The sequence below is a fragment of the Punctularia strigosozonata genome (genome assembly GCF_000264995.1).
Source record: "Punctularia strigosozonata HHB-11173 SS5 unplaced genomic scaffold PUNSTscaffold_6, whole genome shotgun sequence".
In the NCBI taxonomy this organism is placed as follows: domain Eukaryota; kingdom Fungi; phylum Basidiomycota; class Agaricomycetes; order Corticiales; family Punctulariaceae; genus Punctularia; species Punctularia strigosozonata.
Window position 1 is genome coordinate 1,480,491 of NW_006767438.1, and position 15,252 is coordinate 1,495,742.

The window sequence follows — 15,252 nt, forward strand, 5'->3', positions numbered from 1 at the left end:
AAGATCAGGAGAACTGGCGTGGATAATCAATGAACCCGTATTGTCCGCACTAATCTTTTTACCTGTTCTGCACGTCGGACGCTACAATTTTGACTTTGTCGGGTGGTACCGCAAACGGATCCTTGAGTTAATCGACCTATCGTACAAGTTTGAACGACAAGAACTGGACTATACAGCGGCTGATTACCTGGTTGATACGTGCATCTTTGAACTGACGAACCGTAACGAGGAGGTCGACGACGATGATCCGCCGTCAGACCAAAACGGGAGCCAAGATTCGTCAAGTTCGGAGGGGGACGGTGATGAGGCCTTCTTCTCCTGTGAAGACGAATCCCCGAACAACGATGAACCAGTCACGGAGCAAACTGAGCACGTACCCGACACCGACACCCCAACCACAACACCGAACGCCTCAGGATACGCCAACAGCTGGTGGGTCCACTCCCGAACAGGTGCAAAACCAGGTAGCCCGGTCACACCGCGTGTCGAAACGGTCACTGACCATAGCGATTGGGCCTTGAGCGAGATATCGGAAACGATACCGAGCCTACACTCGATCACCGACTCGGGCAGCGATGACGAGAGCTCGTCACATGAAGACGAGGACCCCGAGACTGACCTGGAGGGCGAGGATCCATCTTTGCGAACGGCTGCGCCCGCGAACAGCGAAACGATTGACTTCGGCGCAAAAAGACAAGAGATTGAAACAGCTCCGGTCGGGACGATAGGCGACGATTACGTCCTACGACCGCGACCAGTCGAAGTCATCGATGAGCTCTGCGAACTTAACGATATCCGGCCTGAGACGTGGCGTAACGAGAGCCTCCTCCGGTACCGAATCCACGCCGCGCGCGTCAAACAAGTACCCGAGGGCAGCTTTCCTTCCCTCCAACGCAATGCCGCTCGTGTCCGAACCACGGGGCGTAGCATTCCGAAACCCATAGTCATCCTAGTTCGCGTTAACGGCCACGAATGTCGGGCTCTTTTGGACTCTGGTTCCCTCGGAGACTTCATGTCGACAACCCTCGCCGAACAACTTAAAGTCGCGAAGACCCCTCTCGACAGCCAAGTTACCGTTCAGCTTGCTGCGCAAGGATCGAAAACCAAGGTGAACTTTTGTACTTCGGTCGATCTCCAGTATGCGAGCGTTGACTGCAAGAGAACCTTCGATATCATGAACATCGACGGGTACGACCTGATCCTCGGTACCCCATTCATTTGGCAACACAAGGTACTAATCGGTCTCAACCCCGCCAGGGTCATGATCGGAACCGACGAACCTAGCACGATGAAACCAGGGAACGACGTCGGATTACTCGCGTCCCGAGCGATTCGACTCGAAGAACGAAAACTCGACGATATCCGAAAAGAACTACACGAGTACGCACGCCCGCTCTACCAGAAGGCCACTGAAACCCAGCTACCACCGTTGCGGCGCGTAAACCACCGAATCCCGATCATCGACCGCACCAAACGTTACCCGTTCCGTCCCTCAAGATGCCCCGAAGGCTTTCGTGAGTTATGGAATGCGAAACGTGATATCTTTCTAAAATCCGGACGTTGGCAGTACGCGAACGGCATCAACGCCGCCCCACTCATGTTCCTCCGGAAACCAAATGGCGGCATGCGCAACACGATCGATCTACGCGCACGAAACGACAACACGGAGAAGATTGCGTCCCCGCTGCCTGACCAAGATGGTATCCGCCGTCGAGTTGCTCGTAGCAAGTACTTTACGGCAATGGATCTGGAGGGCGCGTACGAGCAGGTTCGGATAGAACCAGAGGACGTCGAACACACCCTCATGGCCACTCCTGATGGTACCATGATTAGTCTTGTATTACAGCAGGGTGATTGCAATGCCATCGCTACTTTCATGGCTGTAATGACGGATCTGTTTGCACCATACATCGGGGTATGGCTCGAGATCTACCTCGACGACCTCATCGTCCACAATGACGACCTCGAAGAGCATGTTCACTGTGTCAAGATTGTGATCGACACATTACGGGACAACCAATTCTTCCTGTCCGAATCCAAGATGCATTTTCTCGCCGGCCAGATCAAGTTACTTGGCCATATCGTTACACACGACGGGATCTACCTCGACGGGGCCAAGATCGACAAAATCAATTCGTGGAAAACACCTACAAACCGGGACCTGTTACGAGGGTTCTTAGGCGCCGTAGGATACCTCGCCGACGGATGCGCAGGGATACGCGTGCCAATGGATGTCCTTAACCGACTAACCGGCGACACCGTAGTATTTCGATGGGGACCCACCGAGCAGCGCGCCTTCGACGAAGTCAAGCAGATTGTTGAGTCCCATCGACACGTCAACCGCGTCTCTATGGACTATGGACCAGATGCCGCGCCAGTACACGTCATCACGGACGGATGCCTCACGGGTGTCGGTGGATGTATCCGCCAGGGTGCAGATTGGCGAACTGCACCCGTCGTTGCATTCTATTCCGCAAAATTATCTGCTGCCCAGCAAAACTACGCCGTACATGAAATAGAATTGCTTGCTGGACTCGAGACGATGATGCGCCATCGCGATATCCTGCTTGGGGTCCGGTTTCGATGGTACACTGACCATAAAGGACTAATACACTTTATGAACCAAAAGAACCTGACCGGACGACAGGCACGATGGTTAGAAAAGCTATCCGAATTCGATTTCGAAGTTGTGTACGTACCCGGACTCGAGAATAACCTCGCCGACGCACTCTCGCGAATCTACTCCAACGACTCCCCGGGAACCGAACGACGAGCATCCGAAATGGTTCAGCATGACGACAGACAACCCCCGAGCCACGATGCGCCCATGATCCTGACCGGACTCGAAGCCCGCATGGCCGTACTACGACCACGACCAACTCGCCCCCAAGCCTCGCTGCAGGAAAAACAACCATCAGCACCACGACAGGAGGATGCAAAGACCCACCAACGGAAGACGCAAACCGTCGCGCGGGCGCCCGCACAACGAAGGGTGACTGACGACGCGCCGGCAGAAACAGGACGACCCGAGACCGCGAAAGAATTTGCGAAGCGTATTAAGAGGGTCACCTTGAAGCTGCCAGTACAACTTCAGGAGGGCGAGGGCATTACTAGACAAGAACCAGAAGAGAACGCAATCGCAGAGTTAGGCCCTGTGAACGAGCAACGCGACGAGCACGAGGATGACCTTACGCCTGCACTGCCGCCCATACTCGCTGGCTCCGACATCGACTTCCCTAACTGCCTTAAGGGCAAATACAACGACGACTCATTCTATCGGGACATCCTGGCCAATCCGTCACACTACAAGAACTTCGTATGCGAAGACGACGTCGTATATCTCAAGGAATCGGGTGCGAGACTACTATGCGTACCTGACTGCTTCCTCGGACAGCGAAAAGCCCGCGAGATAATAATAACGCGCGCACACTCCCTGCTAGCCCATCTGGGAGCCTCGAAAACGGTAACTTACCTCAGGAATAGCGTGTGGTGGAAGACCATGGTAGCTGACGTGCAACGGTACTGTGAGACGTGTACCACTTGCAAACGTAGCAAGCCCAGTAACCAAAAACCCTACGGTCTACTAAACCCCTTACCCGTAGCCACAGAACCATGGGAGGCGATAGGGATAGATTTTGTAGGACCGCTCCCCCTGTCGAAAGACAGGGATGGCTCGTACGACGAGATCACCGTCATCATCGATCTTCTGACTGGCCGAATCCATCTGGTGCCTAGTCGACAGGATTATCGCGCTAGGGACGTTGCTGAACTGGTCTTCGTAGAAGTATACAGATTGCACGGACTCCCCAAGCGCATAATAAGCGACCGCGACGTCCTGTTCACGAGCACCTTCTGGCAGCACTTAAATCAACTTATAGGCATATCCTTAAACATGTCTAGTGCCTACCACCCGGAGTCTGACGGCTCCACCGAGCGCGCGAACCGCACTATCACGCAGATGATCCGGGCATGCGTAGGGACTGATCAGAAGGATTGGGTATCCAAACTCCCGGGTATCGAATTTGCCATCAACGCGGCTCGCTCTGACAGTACAGGTTTCACCCCGTTTTTCTTAGATACTGGGCGCATGCCCCGGTCCATGATCTGGGACCAACCGAAGGACGACGAATATCCGGGCGTCCGAGCCTTTGCACAACGCATGCGAAACGCGGTAATGGCCGCTCACGATGCCATTCTCGACGCACGAGTAAAGCAGACCCGACTCGCAAATCGACGACGACGACCCTCCCCTTTCGCGCAAGGAGACTTAGTATATGTTTCTACGAAGAACTTATCACTCCCCAGGGGACGTGCGCGGAAACTCATACCAAAGTACGTTGGACCCTATCTCATTGAAACGGACTTCGGAAACAGCTCCTACCGGTTAAAGTTACCGGCGCGGTTGTTGCAACGAGGTATCCACCCGGTATTTCATGCGTCGTTACTACGTGTCCACGTACCTAACGACGACCGCCTATTCCCGGGGCGCGCCGAGACTCAGGTCGCAGACTTCGGGGAAGACGCTTCGGAATGGGCTATCGACAGGATAGTCTCGCACAAAGGACGAGGAACGAACACGATCTTCGAAGTTCGCTGGCGTGCGGGTGATACAACATGGCTGCCGTTGTCAAAAGTCGAAGGGTTCGAACAGCTAAAGCACTACTTCGACGCTCTGGGAGTTTCTTCCGCCTCCGAGCTCTCGGACGGGACAGGGAAACCGCCTACGGATGATCCCCAGGTTTATGCAGGCGGCATCCGCCTCTCGCTTGTCGGCGACCTAGTTACTGACGATTTCGTATATAATACAGGACCACCAAGTCGCCCCGCAAGCAGCCCGCCACCTAATCCTCGACCTCGCCCCAACCGTCGCTGCCGAAACAAGACCCGCCGCACCCGCCGCTCACGCAAAGCGTCAATGGCTGATGCAGATACCCTCATGAACTTCGACGATGACCCCATCGGCGAATTCCTGAAGTCTCCTGTCTCTAACGACCTTACGGCTGCCCTCGGCGGGACTCCGTTCGATAACGCATCCTCGAATCCTACGCATGCATCCGGTGGGACCGATAACGGCCCTGCCCTTGACATCATCGACGGAAACTACCCCCCCGCGCCCGTGTCCGAGACAAGCTCCGTCGCTATCATCAACGAGGATCCCGAGAGCCTCGACCCTTCCTTTAGCCCCGTCGATGACTTCCTCGCCCTCGGGTTCTTTATCTTCATGAAGAAATCGGCCCGCCAATTTATCCTGCGCTCCCCGACGGGTGATGGTGGCTTCACCCTCGATACAATCGCACACACTACCCTTAATCGATTCCTCTCTTTCGACGAGAAGATCCGGTCGCACGCCGTACCTGCCTCCGCCGAACTGCCGGATGGCTACTACGACTTCGCCACGAAGTTCAACAATCTCGTACCAAAGACGAAGGCGTGCTTCTCCACTTACATCCCGGGTGATGCGAGCGGCACGCGCTACTACATCCACGGTCCCTCCCCTCGCGCCATCTTTTTCACTCCGGAGATTCGCGCCGCCTTCAGTCAGCGACGCCGCGACCAGCTACGCCCGGGCCGCGCCCGCCCACACGCGCAATCCCACTCCGGCACACCAGACTCTAGCGCCCGTACCGCTCGCAAGAACCGCCCCATGCGCAACGGTTATGTGGGCATCGACAGACGCGGCCGGAACGCGCCACCAATGTCTGACGCACAGCTGCGCGAACGTATACTGCTGGAAGCAGTCCGGGAATCTATGAACGAACGAGCCGGTTCCCGCTTCTAACACCCCTCACTTATTCGTTGATTCATAGACCTTCGGTCTCTGGGAGGGCGAATGTAACGGTGCGGCTCTGTCCGCGCGCCGTCCGAGCCGTAACCACCCCCCGGTATACTTCCTCCGGTCTCCAAGGCTTCCTTTCCTTACCGAATAACATATACTCCTCGCCTACTAGCCTACAGGTATATAAGTAGCGTACGACGAGAGATGTACGCTACCTTTCTCTCCCCCGCTCAACGTAGACTTACAACGGTCTATCGCCTGAGCACTGAGAGTCTAAACCGTGTGAACGCACCTCCGCTCTAAACAGAGCCTTGCTCGCGTCACACAATCCTTCGAGGAGCCATTCCGGCCAGCCTAAAGTCGTATTTCGACTGGGGAATCCTCGATCAACATTTGTCCACATCATTTATGCCACACGAAATCTTTGGACGACAATGCGCGAAGACGAGCGCGACGCGCCTTTCGATGTCTGTCAATCCCCTAATGAGTTGCGACATATTCTCACAGTGGCGCCGGTCCTTGGTTCATCACTCGATGCGATACACGTTGCATTCGCGCGCAGCCTCGTCGAGTTATAACAGATCATATCTGCTATTGAATATGACATCACTGAAGGCCGTCTTCACCACGACTGGGCTCTAGCCTATGCCTTCGCGAATCCCGGCCACCGAGCAACCACAAACTAGCATCTTCGCGCATCATATCTACGAAGTAGCAACCGACTAGCAATGTCTGACACGTAAGGCGCGACTTTACGCCCCCTCCACGATCGCCCAACACCGCACCTGGACACCGCACCCGAGCTCTGGAAACCGAAGGAGCGCAGCTTCCCCTTCGTCCGCCTCATTTAGGTATGCTACGTGTGAGTCACCCGCTACCGCGTGCTCCTCGTCTCGTATTTCGACCGCGCTCTCGCCAGCCCGCATCTCGGTGCGTATCGTGAATGATTCACCGATGCTCTTCCTTCCTAACTTGATTGGCGTTTGAAAGCGTCACCTTCGCGCTTGGCCTCGAATATCCGAAGCGTAGGTGCCGGACGTTTGGCAGGAGGATTGGGGAGAAGGGCAGGGGCAGGCCAGCCTTGACCGTCAACTGGTTGATGTAAGGAAGCAGATGAGGCGAATGGAAAGAAGAGGAGTACGAATTCTAACATATTGTCAACGTGGGCCAGGTTGATCTCCGTACACAGCCGGTGTTGGATGAGAGAAGGCCATAATATCATTCCCAGATGTCTTGCGATAATCAGAAGGGTAGTTGGGAGGAGACGTTCGCAGGTGGTGGGAACACGAACGTATGGTGACAACCATCGTTGATGAAAGAGAGTACGGGTAGGATTGACGGCAAGGGAGAATGCCCGCAGCAGAGTGCCAACGGGCTGCTTGGGGAAGTCACGTATCGGCTCGCATATATTGTAGTGCTTGGAAAAACACAACTGAATCTATCGATTCTGCGTCTCCTCCTTAGCGTGATGGGTCACACAGGACCGCGAGTGGCAAAACCTGGTCGATGTTCATCGAAATAGAAGTTCCAACTATCGCGCTTCATGGTAAGTCGGACACCCTCGGCCGCACCACGACACCGCGCTCTCGGATGCCTACGAGATACTCTTGAATCAAGGCAGCTTCGTTGTAGACATCGCCATCAGCACGGGGACCCGCGACCCCCAGGCGCAACTCGGTGACGCGCTCGAAACGCGTGTCTGCGAGCGCGGACTCGATGGAGCTCATGCATTCCGCCAGAAGCGCGTGATCCGACACCCACACCCCTATGTCCAGAGACATCGATCTCAAGAAGCGTGACTCGATCGTGCAGAGCGAACGCGCGATATGATCAAAGTATCTTCGTAGGGAACGGTCGGCGCTGAGCCTCAGGTGAATGGTCGCAGAAACGAGCAGCTGATTCCTCGAAAAATCAACGGTCTCTGTCATGAAAGTGAGTATTCGATCGTGGCACCCCATGAGCTTGCAGCCACTTGCCTGCAGGATAATCATAATGCGCTAGCTCGTGGAAGTTGCCGATTCGCACCGAGCGCAGCGCTTCGCTCCGCCGCAGGAGCGCATTGATGGTATCCACAGTATTGATGTATGGGAATACCAAAGTCGTGCTCAAGGAGACATCTTCGAGTGCGAGATCGAGGTCTCCATTATCGGCCATGCGGAGCAACTGCTTGAGGACACCGTCCACCTGGCTATCATCAATTCGGAGGGTTTTGAGACGCAACCCTGTTGGAATTCCCGCAGGTATGAAAGTGTCGTGATGATAGTCTTCCCACCACATGACAAGGCTCAGATCGAGCAAAAAAATTGGAGGCAACGCCTCTAGAAGGCTCGTGAACTGGCGCGATGTGAACGCGGTATCATGAACGTGCAATGTGCAGAGTTGAGGGAAAGCCAAGAGTCCGCACCACTTCCCGGTGAAGTCGAGCGGGCGACCGAACAGTTTGAGCCTCCGGACGTTAGGAAGCCGAAGACGAGAGAAGGGAGAGAGCAGGCGACTGGCGATTGTCAACTTGGAGATGTAAGAGCATAGATGAGGCGAGGATTCGAGTATCTGAACGAAGCGCTCCACGTCTTCAACTGATGCAGACAAAGACATGTCGAACTCCGAGAACAGCAGAGACTGACTGGGGCGGACCCATCCCCAGCATGCCAACGAGCATGCGCTTAATGTGGATTTATCGTCGACAAATCCAAGAGCATGCTCCCATATTTCCTGGGGAAGGTACACCATGTGTTTTTGGCAAATTGTAGGAGAAGCTGAAGGAGGGCCCCGGGGAGCAGAAATGAGCGACAGGAAGACAGAAACGACGAAGAGCCTGAGAAGAGTGAGATCCATCGCCTATCCACGTGATCGTGGGTTTGCCGCCCAAGATAGGCCGGCATCGTCCTCCGGACCTCAGCACACAGATAACTGTTGATGCCCAGTGAAAACGACCAATTTTCACCTGGGACGTGCGGGAATGCGACGTCGGAAGCTTGTAAGCGGACGGATGAGGGTGGTCACCAGAGGATGTGCGCGACTTCCGTTGCCGAGGTGCAATTTGCGGATCGGATTCATGGGAACATGCTCACGGGCACGGACACCATATTCTGTGCCATCGTCTACCAATCTATGCCACCAAAATTCTATCCTGACTCATACGTACGTAGTGTCTCGGCACCTCCACTTCACAGTTTCTCTGAGTCGTACTAGACATGTGACCATGTTGGTTGAAGGCAGCACTGAGCTAACCTCCTTCGCTGACGAGCCAGCCTAACGCCTTTCTTGATACGATCAATCCGTCCCAGCTGTCGTCAGCCGTTCTGCGCGCTCTCTGTAACATCAAGCCACTGTAACATAAACCGACTCGTCTTGCCACGACACCAAGCACAACTTGTCCTGTACATATGTGAGCAGCACATCTGTCACTGGAACTGCGTCTCCGCCAATGTGTGCCTGCTTGAGCTCATGAGCCGTCGCACTAGCCGTTTGTCGTCATTGGACTTATTCTGATGGGATGGCACGGAGTTTTCGGTGCACAGAATACGGCAAGACAACTGGTGTGCCATCCTGCGTTGCGCAGATAACATGTCTCGTTCACGCTGATACTCACAGTAATGTTCGTTCTCGATTCTCATTGTCTCGCTCACAGTATGCTTGCCAGCAGGTCGTTGGCCCGAGGTTTTTCGCGACGCCCAAAGCATGCCGGCCTCACCTCCTCCCCATGCACAGCAGCAACGCACTCGCTCGTTCCAAGTAGCATCTGCACGCCACGGGGACTGACCAGCTATGGTGTCGGAGGTTCACCTGAAGACTTGCATTCAGTCCGCTCGAGCGGCCTTCCGGTCGGGAGAAGGGTGTCAGTCTACTGCTTTGCGCCACCGTGCTTGACGGATGAGGAGCTCACGATGCTTGCTGCGGACATGGTCACGTCCTTTGTGTACTCGCACGACGTGACGTCCGACATCCAGAATGCGGCAATGTGGTTGCCCGATGCGCAGAGTGGACTGGTTTACAGCAATCCGGAAGACGCTCGTGGCGAACATGCAGCACGCAGACCTGTTCCCGTCCGGGCGAACCTGGTGGACTATCCGGGATGGGGACCTCCGTCCGAGCAATCGCTCGACGGCGCCGGCGGGGGCAGGACAACACGCTGGGGAGAAAGTGCGGCATTTCAAAGTGTTGGATGCGAGGAAGGTGCTCGGGCAAATTGTATTTGCCAAGGACATGCTTAGGTACGTCCATGCGGAACGATACGATGTGATACGCGCTGAAAGCGTGTTCTGTATCATCTTCACAGCTCGCATCTACCTCATCAGTATGTTCGAGTACACGACCGTCACGCAGGTACGCTCGGCGTGGTGCGATTGCTCGCGTATATGACTGACGCATATATGCAGCGCCTCAACACGCTCAAAGAGTTTCGAACAATGTCCATTACCCCCTTCCCGATCCAGCGCCTCCGTAATGCGCAGTGGACCGTCGTTCAGACCGACGAGCTGCTTCCAGGCGATGTTGTCTCCATCGGTACGCTGCACCTTCACAGTTCTCCCGCTCATGTGACCACGACGTCTGACATGGCCATCGCAGTTCGCCTACGAACAGTTTCCGCGGAATGTGGTTCGGTCTCGGATGACACGGTATCGTGCTATTGGTGGTGTTGAATCCAGTCTCAAAGGCAAGTTCTTGCACGTCGATCCGTACCTGTTATCGTCATATATGAACCTAGAGAGATCGCCTGCATGTAGAATCGTTAGGGTTGCCTTTGAATAATGTTGCTTGTGATTCGTCCACACCCGATGAGATTCGGGCAGAGTGTGTATCAGACCGGATGTATTAGAATGCTTGGGCTTCGGGATCCGGGGACAATCCGTACGATTCCCGAGGCTCTCGGCGACATTCATGCTACATTGATTCACATCCTACATTATCTGGGAGAACCGATGAGATCACCTCGCCAAACGGTGGCTATGTAGTTAAGTCTCAAAATCGTGTATGACCGCAGTTATCCCCGGATGACAGCGAGGTCCTGCGTGGTCGCTTCACTCTTGTGCTTCGGTCGCTTATGCTGCAATTCCTCCTGCAACATCCTGTGTGAATTGCTCTCAAACTTGGTCGTTTTCACTGGGGTTGATGTACCATCAATGTCGTTTTGACACAGGGTCCAAATCTACATTTTTTGCATCTCAGAATCCAAGAAATATCCTGTAAACATTTGAAATTTATTAGAGCATGTTTCAGATCAAAAAATGTTTTGAAAAATCGCAGAAAATCGCAGAAAACTATGAATAAATCCAAATAAATTATTATTTTGTTCCTGATTTGTCACTTTCAAATAGATTTCAAATTCTTATAGGAATGTTTCTTGAATTTGGAATCATGAGAAATCTAGATTTGTACCCAGTGTGAGGACATTGATGGTGCCCTTCTGACCTGCGACATTTCCTCTCAATTCTTGGGAAAGGGTAGTTATAAATCTCAAGTGCTATGAATATTTCTATGTAGCGGTTGGTCTGCCAGAACCATTCTGCTCCGCCAAAAGTCTTTATTCCCATGCCGTGATGCCGAGCGCCCGACTGGCTCGCGCGGGAGGCCCCGCCAAATTCTCCTGCTTTGTCACCATTTTGGGCGGAGCTCGAACTCAGATGTCTCACTCTCCTCTCAAAGATTGCCCTTCGAGACGCTCCCTTTTTTCATTAGTATGAATCGGGAAATGTAAAAATAAACAGAATATAGTAGAGCACGTGTCCAAATATTTTCAGATTTTAGAATGTAACGATCCAGTGAGCCGAAGGATATCTTCGCGAGAGAACCAACTTGATTCACGCTTTCGACGACCTTGTCGATTTTATGCTCGCGTTCGCAGGTACTCCACTCGATATTGCTTTGACCCATAGCATGTTATAAGAATTACAATGATTTATGTTTATTCTCAAGCCATAACAACGAATGAGCATCGTTGAGCAACCTCATCTTTGCACACAGACATTGACATTGATGGTGCGAAAGACATTGATGGTACATCGACAGTAGATGTTCAACGTGCAATACAGGACCGGGCCCAACAAGACTAGTACATCGTACGTACCAGTCCAAGTATACACGTCCAAGGAAGTTTCCGAAAACGTCACAAACCGACGTATATTATCCACGATGCAGAGAACGTATGTATGTATAATACAGCGAAGAAGCCCGAAAAAAAGTTCGAAAGTGAGGGCGATGCAACAGATGAATCATCAATTGACGTATACGTAACCCAAAGAAAGCGAAAATAAAAGACGTGTCTTATGGCGTGCTGGGCGGCAGCGGGGTGGTTTTCGACGTCGAGAACCGCTTCGAGAACCGGTTGCTGATCTTGCCAGCAGGGACCGAAAGGCTCTCAAATACCGACTTGCGCGGCGTCGACGCGCTCTCGTACCCTTCCTCGCCCTGCATCACGATCTACACGGGTGAACAACGAGGAGATCAGCGCTTCCGTCCCATCTTGCCACAAAAAAAAAAAAAAAAAAAAAAAAGGAAAGGGAGACGCAAGAAAAGCGGGTTACGTTACCTTCATCGTCCGCGGATCGATCCTGAACCGCTTATCCCTCAACGCCTGCACGATATCCTCCTCCCGCTGCCGCCCGTCCAAGAGCTCGCCGACGGTGCTCCTCCCGCCGATGCTCATCGCGGACGCGATCGTGCCCGGCTTATGCGCCAGCCTGAGCTCCTCCCGCTCGCCCCGATGGAGGAACTGGAGCGAGGTGCTGAAGATGGCGAGGATGAACAACGCCGCGGCGAGCAGGTGCACCGCGACGTCGCTGAGGACATTTAAAAAAAGCGATCAACGACAGGATTGCGCGAAAGAAAAAAAAGAGGGTCAAGTACCTGAGGAAGAGCCGCTTCTTGATCGTGAGGACCTCCATGTAGATGGGCTCCTGCGCCGAAAGGAAGTACACACTCTTCGCTACGAGCGCGAGGAACGTCCGCTGTCGAAAAGAGAAAAAAAAATTCAAACGATCCTCACCCGCTCACATTAGTGCGCCATATAAAAACAAAAACTTACGTATACCGACGTGCTCAAGCCCAAGAAGCCGTCCGTGGAGAACGTCGCCGTCAGCCCCTGCGGGCTCGTCTGCGCCGCCTGGAAGATCGCGGCGGGGAGCACGAAGCGGGTCGCGTTCCCGCGCTCGAGCACGAACGGGTCCGTCGTGTCGTTCACGAACGGAAAGCTGATCCCGTTGTACGCCCCCGCGAGGCTCGACACGTTCGCCGCGAGCGACGAAAAGTTGCCCGCGAGCGGTCCGACGTCCCGCAGCGCCGTCACGTTCCCGTCCGCGATCGACACGTCCACGAGCACGCTGCGGAGGTGGATGCTGGGCGTGCAGAACGAGATCGACGCCGCGGGCTTGGGCTGTCCAAAGGTAGTAAACGCGGTCAGGAAGAGCTACGTGATCATCCGGGTGCGACGCACGAGGTAAGTGAAGAACCAGAACACCAGAGGCTGGAACTGCGAAGGAGTATCCTGCTGACAGTCCTGGACCAAGTCCGTCCCTAGAAAATCCCCGTCAGCCGCACATACATCAAACAATTTCCACAATCCACGTACCAAACAGGTGGTCCGCCAGCCTGCTCACGTTCCACGAGAACGTGCACCCGTTGAACGACGCGCTGTTGTTCCAGAACAGGACGCCGTCGCTGTCGTTAAACTGGACCATGGACACCTGCGCGAACTGGCACCCCGGATCCGACTGAACCGCGGTCGCGTTCACCCGCGCCGTGCCGTTACTGGCGATGTCGGTGGGTAACTAAAAAGCGGCACATGCCACGGAATCAGAACAGGAGAAGAAGCGGAGCGCGGACTGGGTACCGACCTCGAACGGGGCGACGGTGTAACCGTCCTTAGTGATGAACGGCGGCGGCTCGAGGTCGTACAAAGCCGCCGCAGAGGCGTATCCCGCGGCGCTCAAGAACACTGAAGAAGCGCATCAGATAACGCGAGTCCCTCGTGTGTGCGAATGTGCGTGCGCTCACCACTCAGATCGGCGAACTGGGCGCTCTGGTTGAGCCCGATGAGGCCCGTCGTGAGCTTGTTTTCGAACGTCGTCCACTGCGTATCGCGGATCTAGGCAAACGGCGGCGTCTCCGGGTCGGCTCCAAGTCTCTACTAAAGGCAGGCGAAAGAAGGCTCACCTCGAACAGGGCCGCGGCCAGAGGCTGGAATGTGAGTAGCATGAGGCTCATCAAGCTCGCGAGCATGACGAGGTAGTGCTTGTTCACGATCGCCTTCGCGGGCATCAGAAAGTTGCTGCGATTCCGAGCGGTCAGGAAAACGTCGCGGCGCAGGAGGTGCGTATCGACGGGTGCTCACTTGACCCTCGTATAGTCCAGCAAGATCGAGTGCTGCGGCTTGGACTCGCCCCGCACCAGGTCCACGTATGGCTGCCGCTCGCATCAGCATAGGGGGACAACGGCGCGAGGACGGACAACCGCACCTGGAGCTTCTTCACCTCGACATCCGTCCACGTCCACAGCGCGACGAACAAGCCGGCTACGAACACGGGCGGCAGCGTCTAAATTCCGGAACCAGACCGTAAGCAAAACCTCGTCCCATGCCAAGGGAAAGCCAGAACGCACGTAGGCGTAATGCCACCACCCCGCGTCCGTCGCCGAAAAGTCTCTCGACACCGCCCAGCCTGAACGATCGCACATCGCGTCAGCTCTCCGCCCTTACGGAGGGGGGAAGACGGGAGGGGAGGCAGGCTCACCGTTCCGCTTCTTGCTGATGCTCAACGCGACCTCGAGCCCGATGGCGACGCCGACCATGACACACGCGAACGTGATCCAGAACCACGGCCGGAGCGGGACGGGCGTCCACGATTCGAACGCGGCCGGCGGTGTTCCGGGATCTAGGGGTACGACGAGGAAGCGTGCGTAAGCCGGGGAGGTTCGACCCGAATTATATATATAAAAAAAGAACGAATGAATAAATAAATAAAATGTGGAAGCCAGCCCCCGCACCTTCCTTCTTCCACTTCTCCTCCGTCGAGCTCCGGCTGTACCCCGGCCTGAGCCCGTTCGCGCCGTCCTCCGGATAGGTCGCGAACTGGACGTGCCCGAGCCCCGGGCTCGGTAGCGGACTGCGCGTGCGTCGGTCATCCCGTCCCTCTCCGTCTCGTGTCCCTTAGGGAGATGAGATGGGGGTGCTCACCTCGCTGTGGGCGTGTCGTAAGGCGACGGCTGGCGGCGGTTAGGCGAGAGCGGGCTCGTCGTGCCCGCGTTGACGGTGCCGTTGCCTGCGCGGAGGCTGGCGGGATGGCCGTTCGTGCCCGATGCGGAAGAGGGAGGCCGGCGGTTCGGGGTGAGCGGCGAGTCCGGGGCGATCTGATCAAGCAGGAGGGGCTGTGAGTCTGTCGCCGTTGCCATTTTTTTGTTCCGGATACAAGTGGAGAGGAATGCGGGTTAGAAAAAGAGAGAGAGAGAGAACGAACAGCTGGAAAGCAAGGGAGGGTAGGATG

The 15,252-nt window shown here is 55.0% G+C and overlaps 6 protein-coding genes across 6 annotated transcripts; 3 read left to right on the forward strand and 3 right to left on the reverse strand.

Annotated features, from left to right (window-relative positions):
• Positions 1-4,372: 4,372 nt before the first annotated feature.
• Positions 4,373-4,615, forward strand: PUNSTDRAFT_16084 (uncharacterized protein; the record flags this gene model as incomplete). The annotated part of the gene is made up of 1 exon (XM_007383814.1): positions 4,373-4,615. A coding segment is annotated over one exon (243 nt), but the record flags the coding sequence as incomplete, so codon positions are not given.
• A 300-nt stretch (positions 4,616-4,915) lies between these two features.
• PUNSTDRAFT_44596 (uncharacterized protein) lies at positions 4,916-5,779 on the forward strand (the record flags this gene model as incomplete). Its single annotated transcript, XM_007383815.1, has 1 exon — positions 4,916-5,779. One exon carries the CDS (start codon positions 4,916-4,918, stop codon positions 5,777-5,779), a length of 864 nt encoding a protein of 287 aa, XP_007383877.1.
• Positions 5,780-7,317: 1,538 nt separating this feature from the next.
• PUNSTDRAFT_44597 (uncharacterized protein) lies at positions 7,318-8,371 on the reverse strand (the record flags this gene model as incomplete). The annotated part of the gene is made up of 3 exons (XM_007383816.1): positions 7,318-7,752; positions 7,802-7,964; positions 8,181-8,371. The coding sequence occupies 3 exons, from the start codon at positions 8,369-8,371 to the stop codon at positions 7,318-7,320; spliced, it is 789 nt and encodes a 262-aa protein (XP_007383878.1).
• Positions 8,372-9,033: 662 nt separating this feature from the next.
• PUNSTDRAFT_52537 (uncharacterized protein) lies at positions 9,034-9,428 on the reverse strand (the record flags this gene model as incomplete). The annotated part of the gene is made up of 2 exons (XM_007383817.1): positions 9,284-9,428; positions 9,034-9,156 (listed from the first exon to the last, which is right to left on the reverse strand). Coding segments are annotated over exons 1-2 (169 nt in total), but the record flags the coding sequence as incomplete, so codon positions are not given.
• Positions 9,429-10,075: 647 nt separating this feature from the next.
• Positions 10,076-10,419, forward strand: PUNSTDRAFT_113664 (uncharacterized protein; the record flags this gene model as incomplete). Its single annotated transcript, XM_007383818.1, has 3 exons — positions 10,076-10,102; positions 10,156-10,282; positions 10,346-10,419. 3 exons carry the CDS (start codon positions 10,076-10,078, stop codon positions 10,417-10,419), a joined length of 228 nt encoding a protein of 75 aa, XP_007383880.1.
• Positions 10,420-12,040: 1,621 nt separating this feature from the next.
• Positions 12,041-14,893, reverse strand: PUNSTDRAFT_67477 (uncharacterized protein; the record flags this gene model as incomplete). The annotated part of the gene is made up of 9 exons (XM_007383819.1): positions 12,041-12,196; positions 12,306-12,555; positions 12,623-12,723; positions 12,801-13,148; positions 13,209-13,288; positions 13,344-13,542; positions 13,609-13,709; positions 14,106-14,307; positions 14,483-14,893. The coding sequence occupies 9 exons, from the start codon at positions 14,891-14,893 to the stop codon at positions 12,041-12,043; spliced, it is 1,848 nt and encodes a 615-aa protein (XP_007383881.1).
• Between the last annotated feature and the right edge of the window lie 359 nt (positions 14,894-15,252).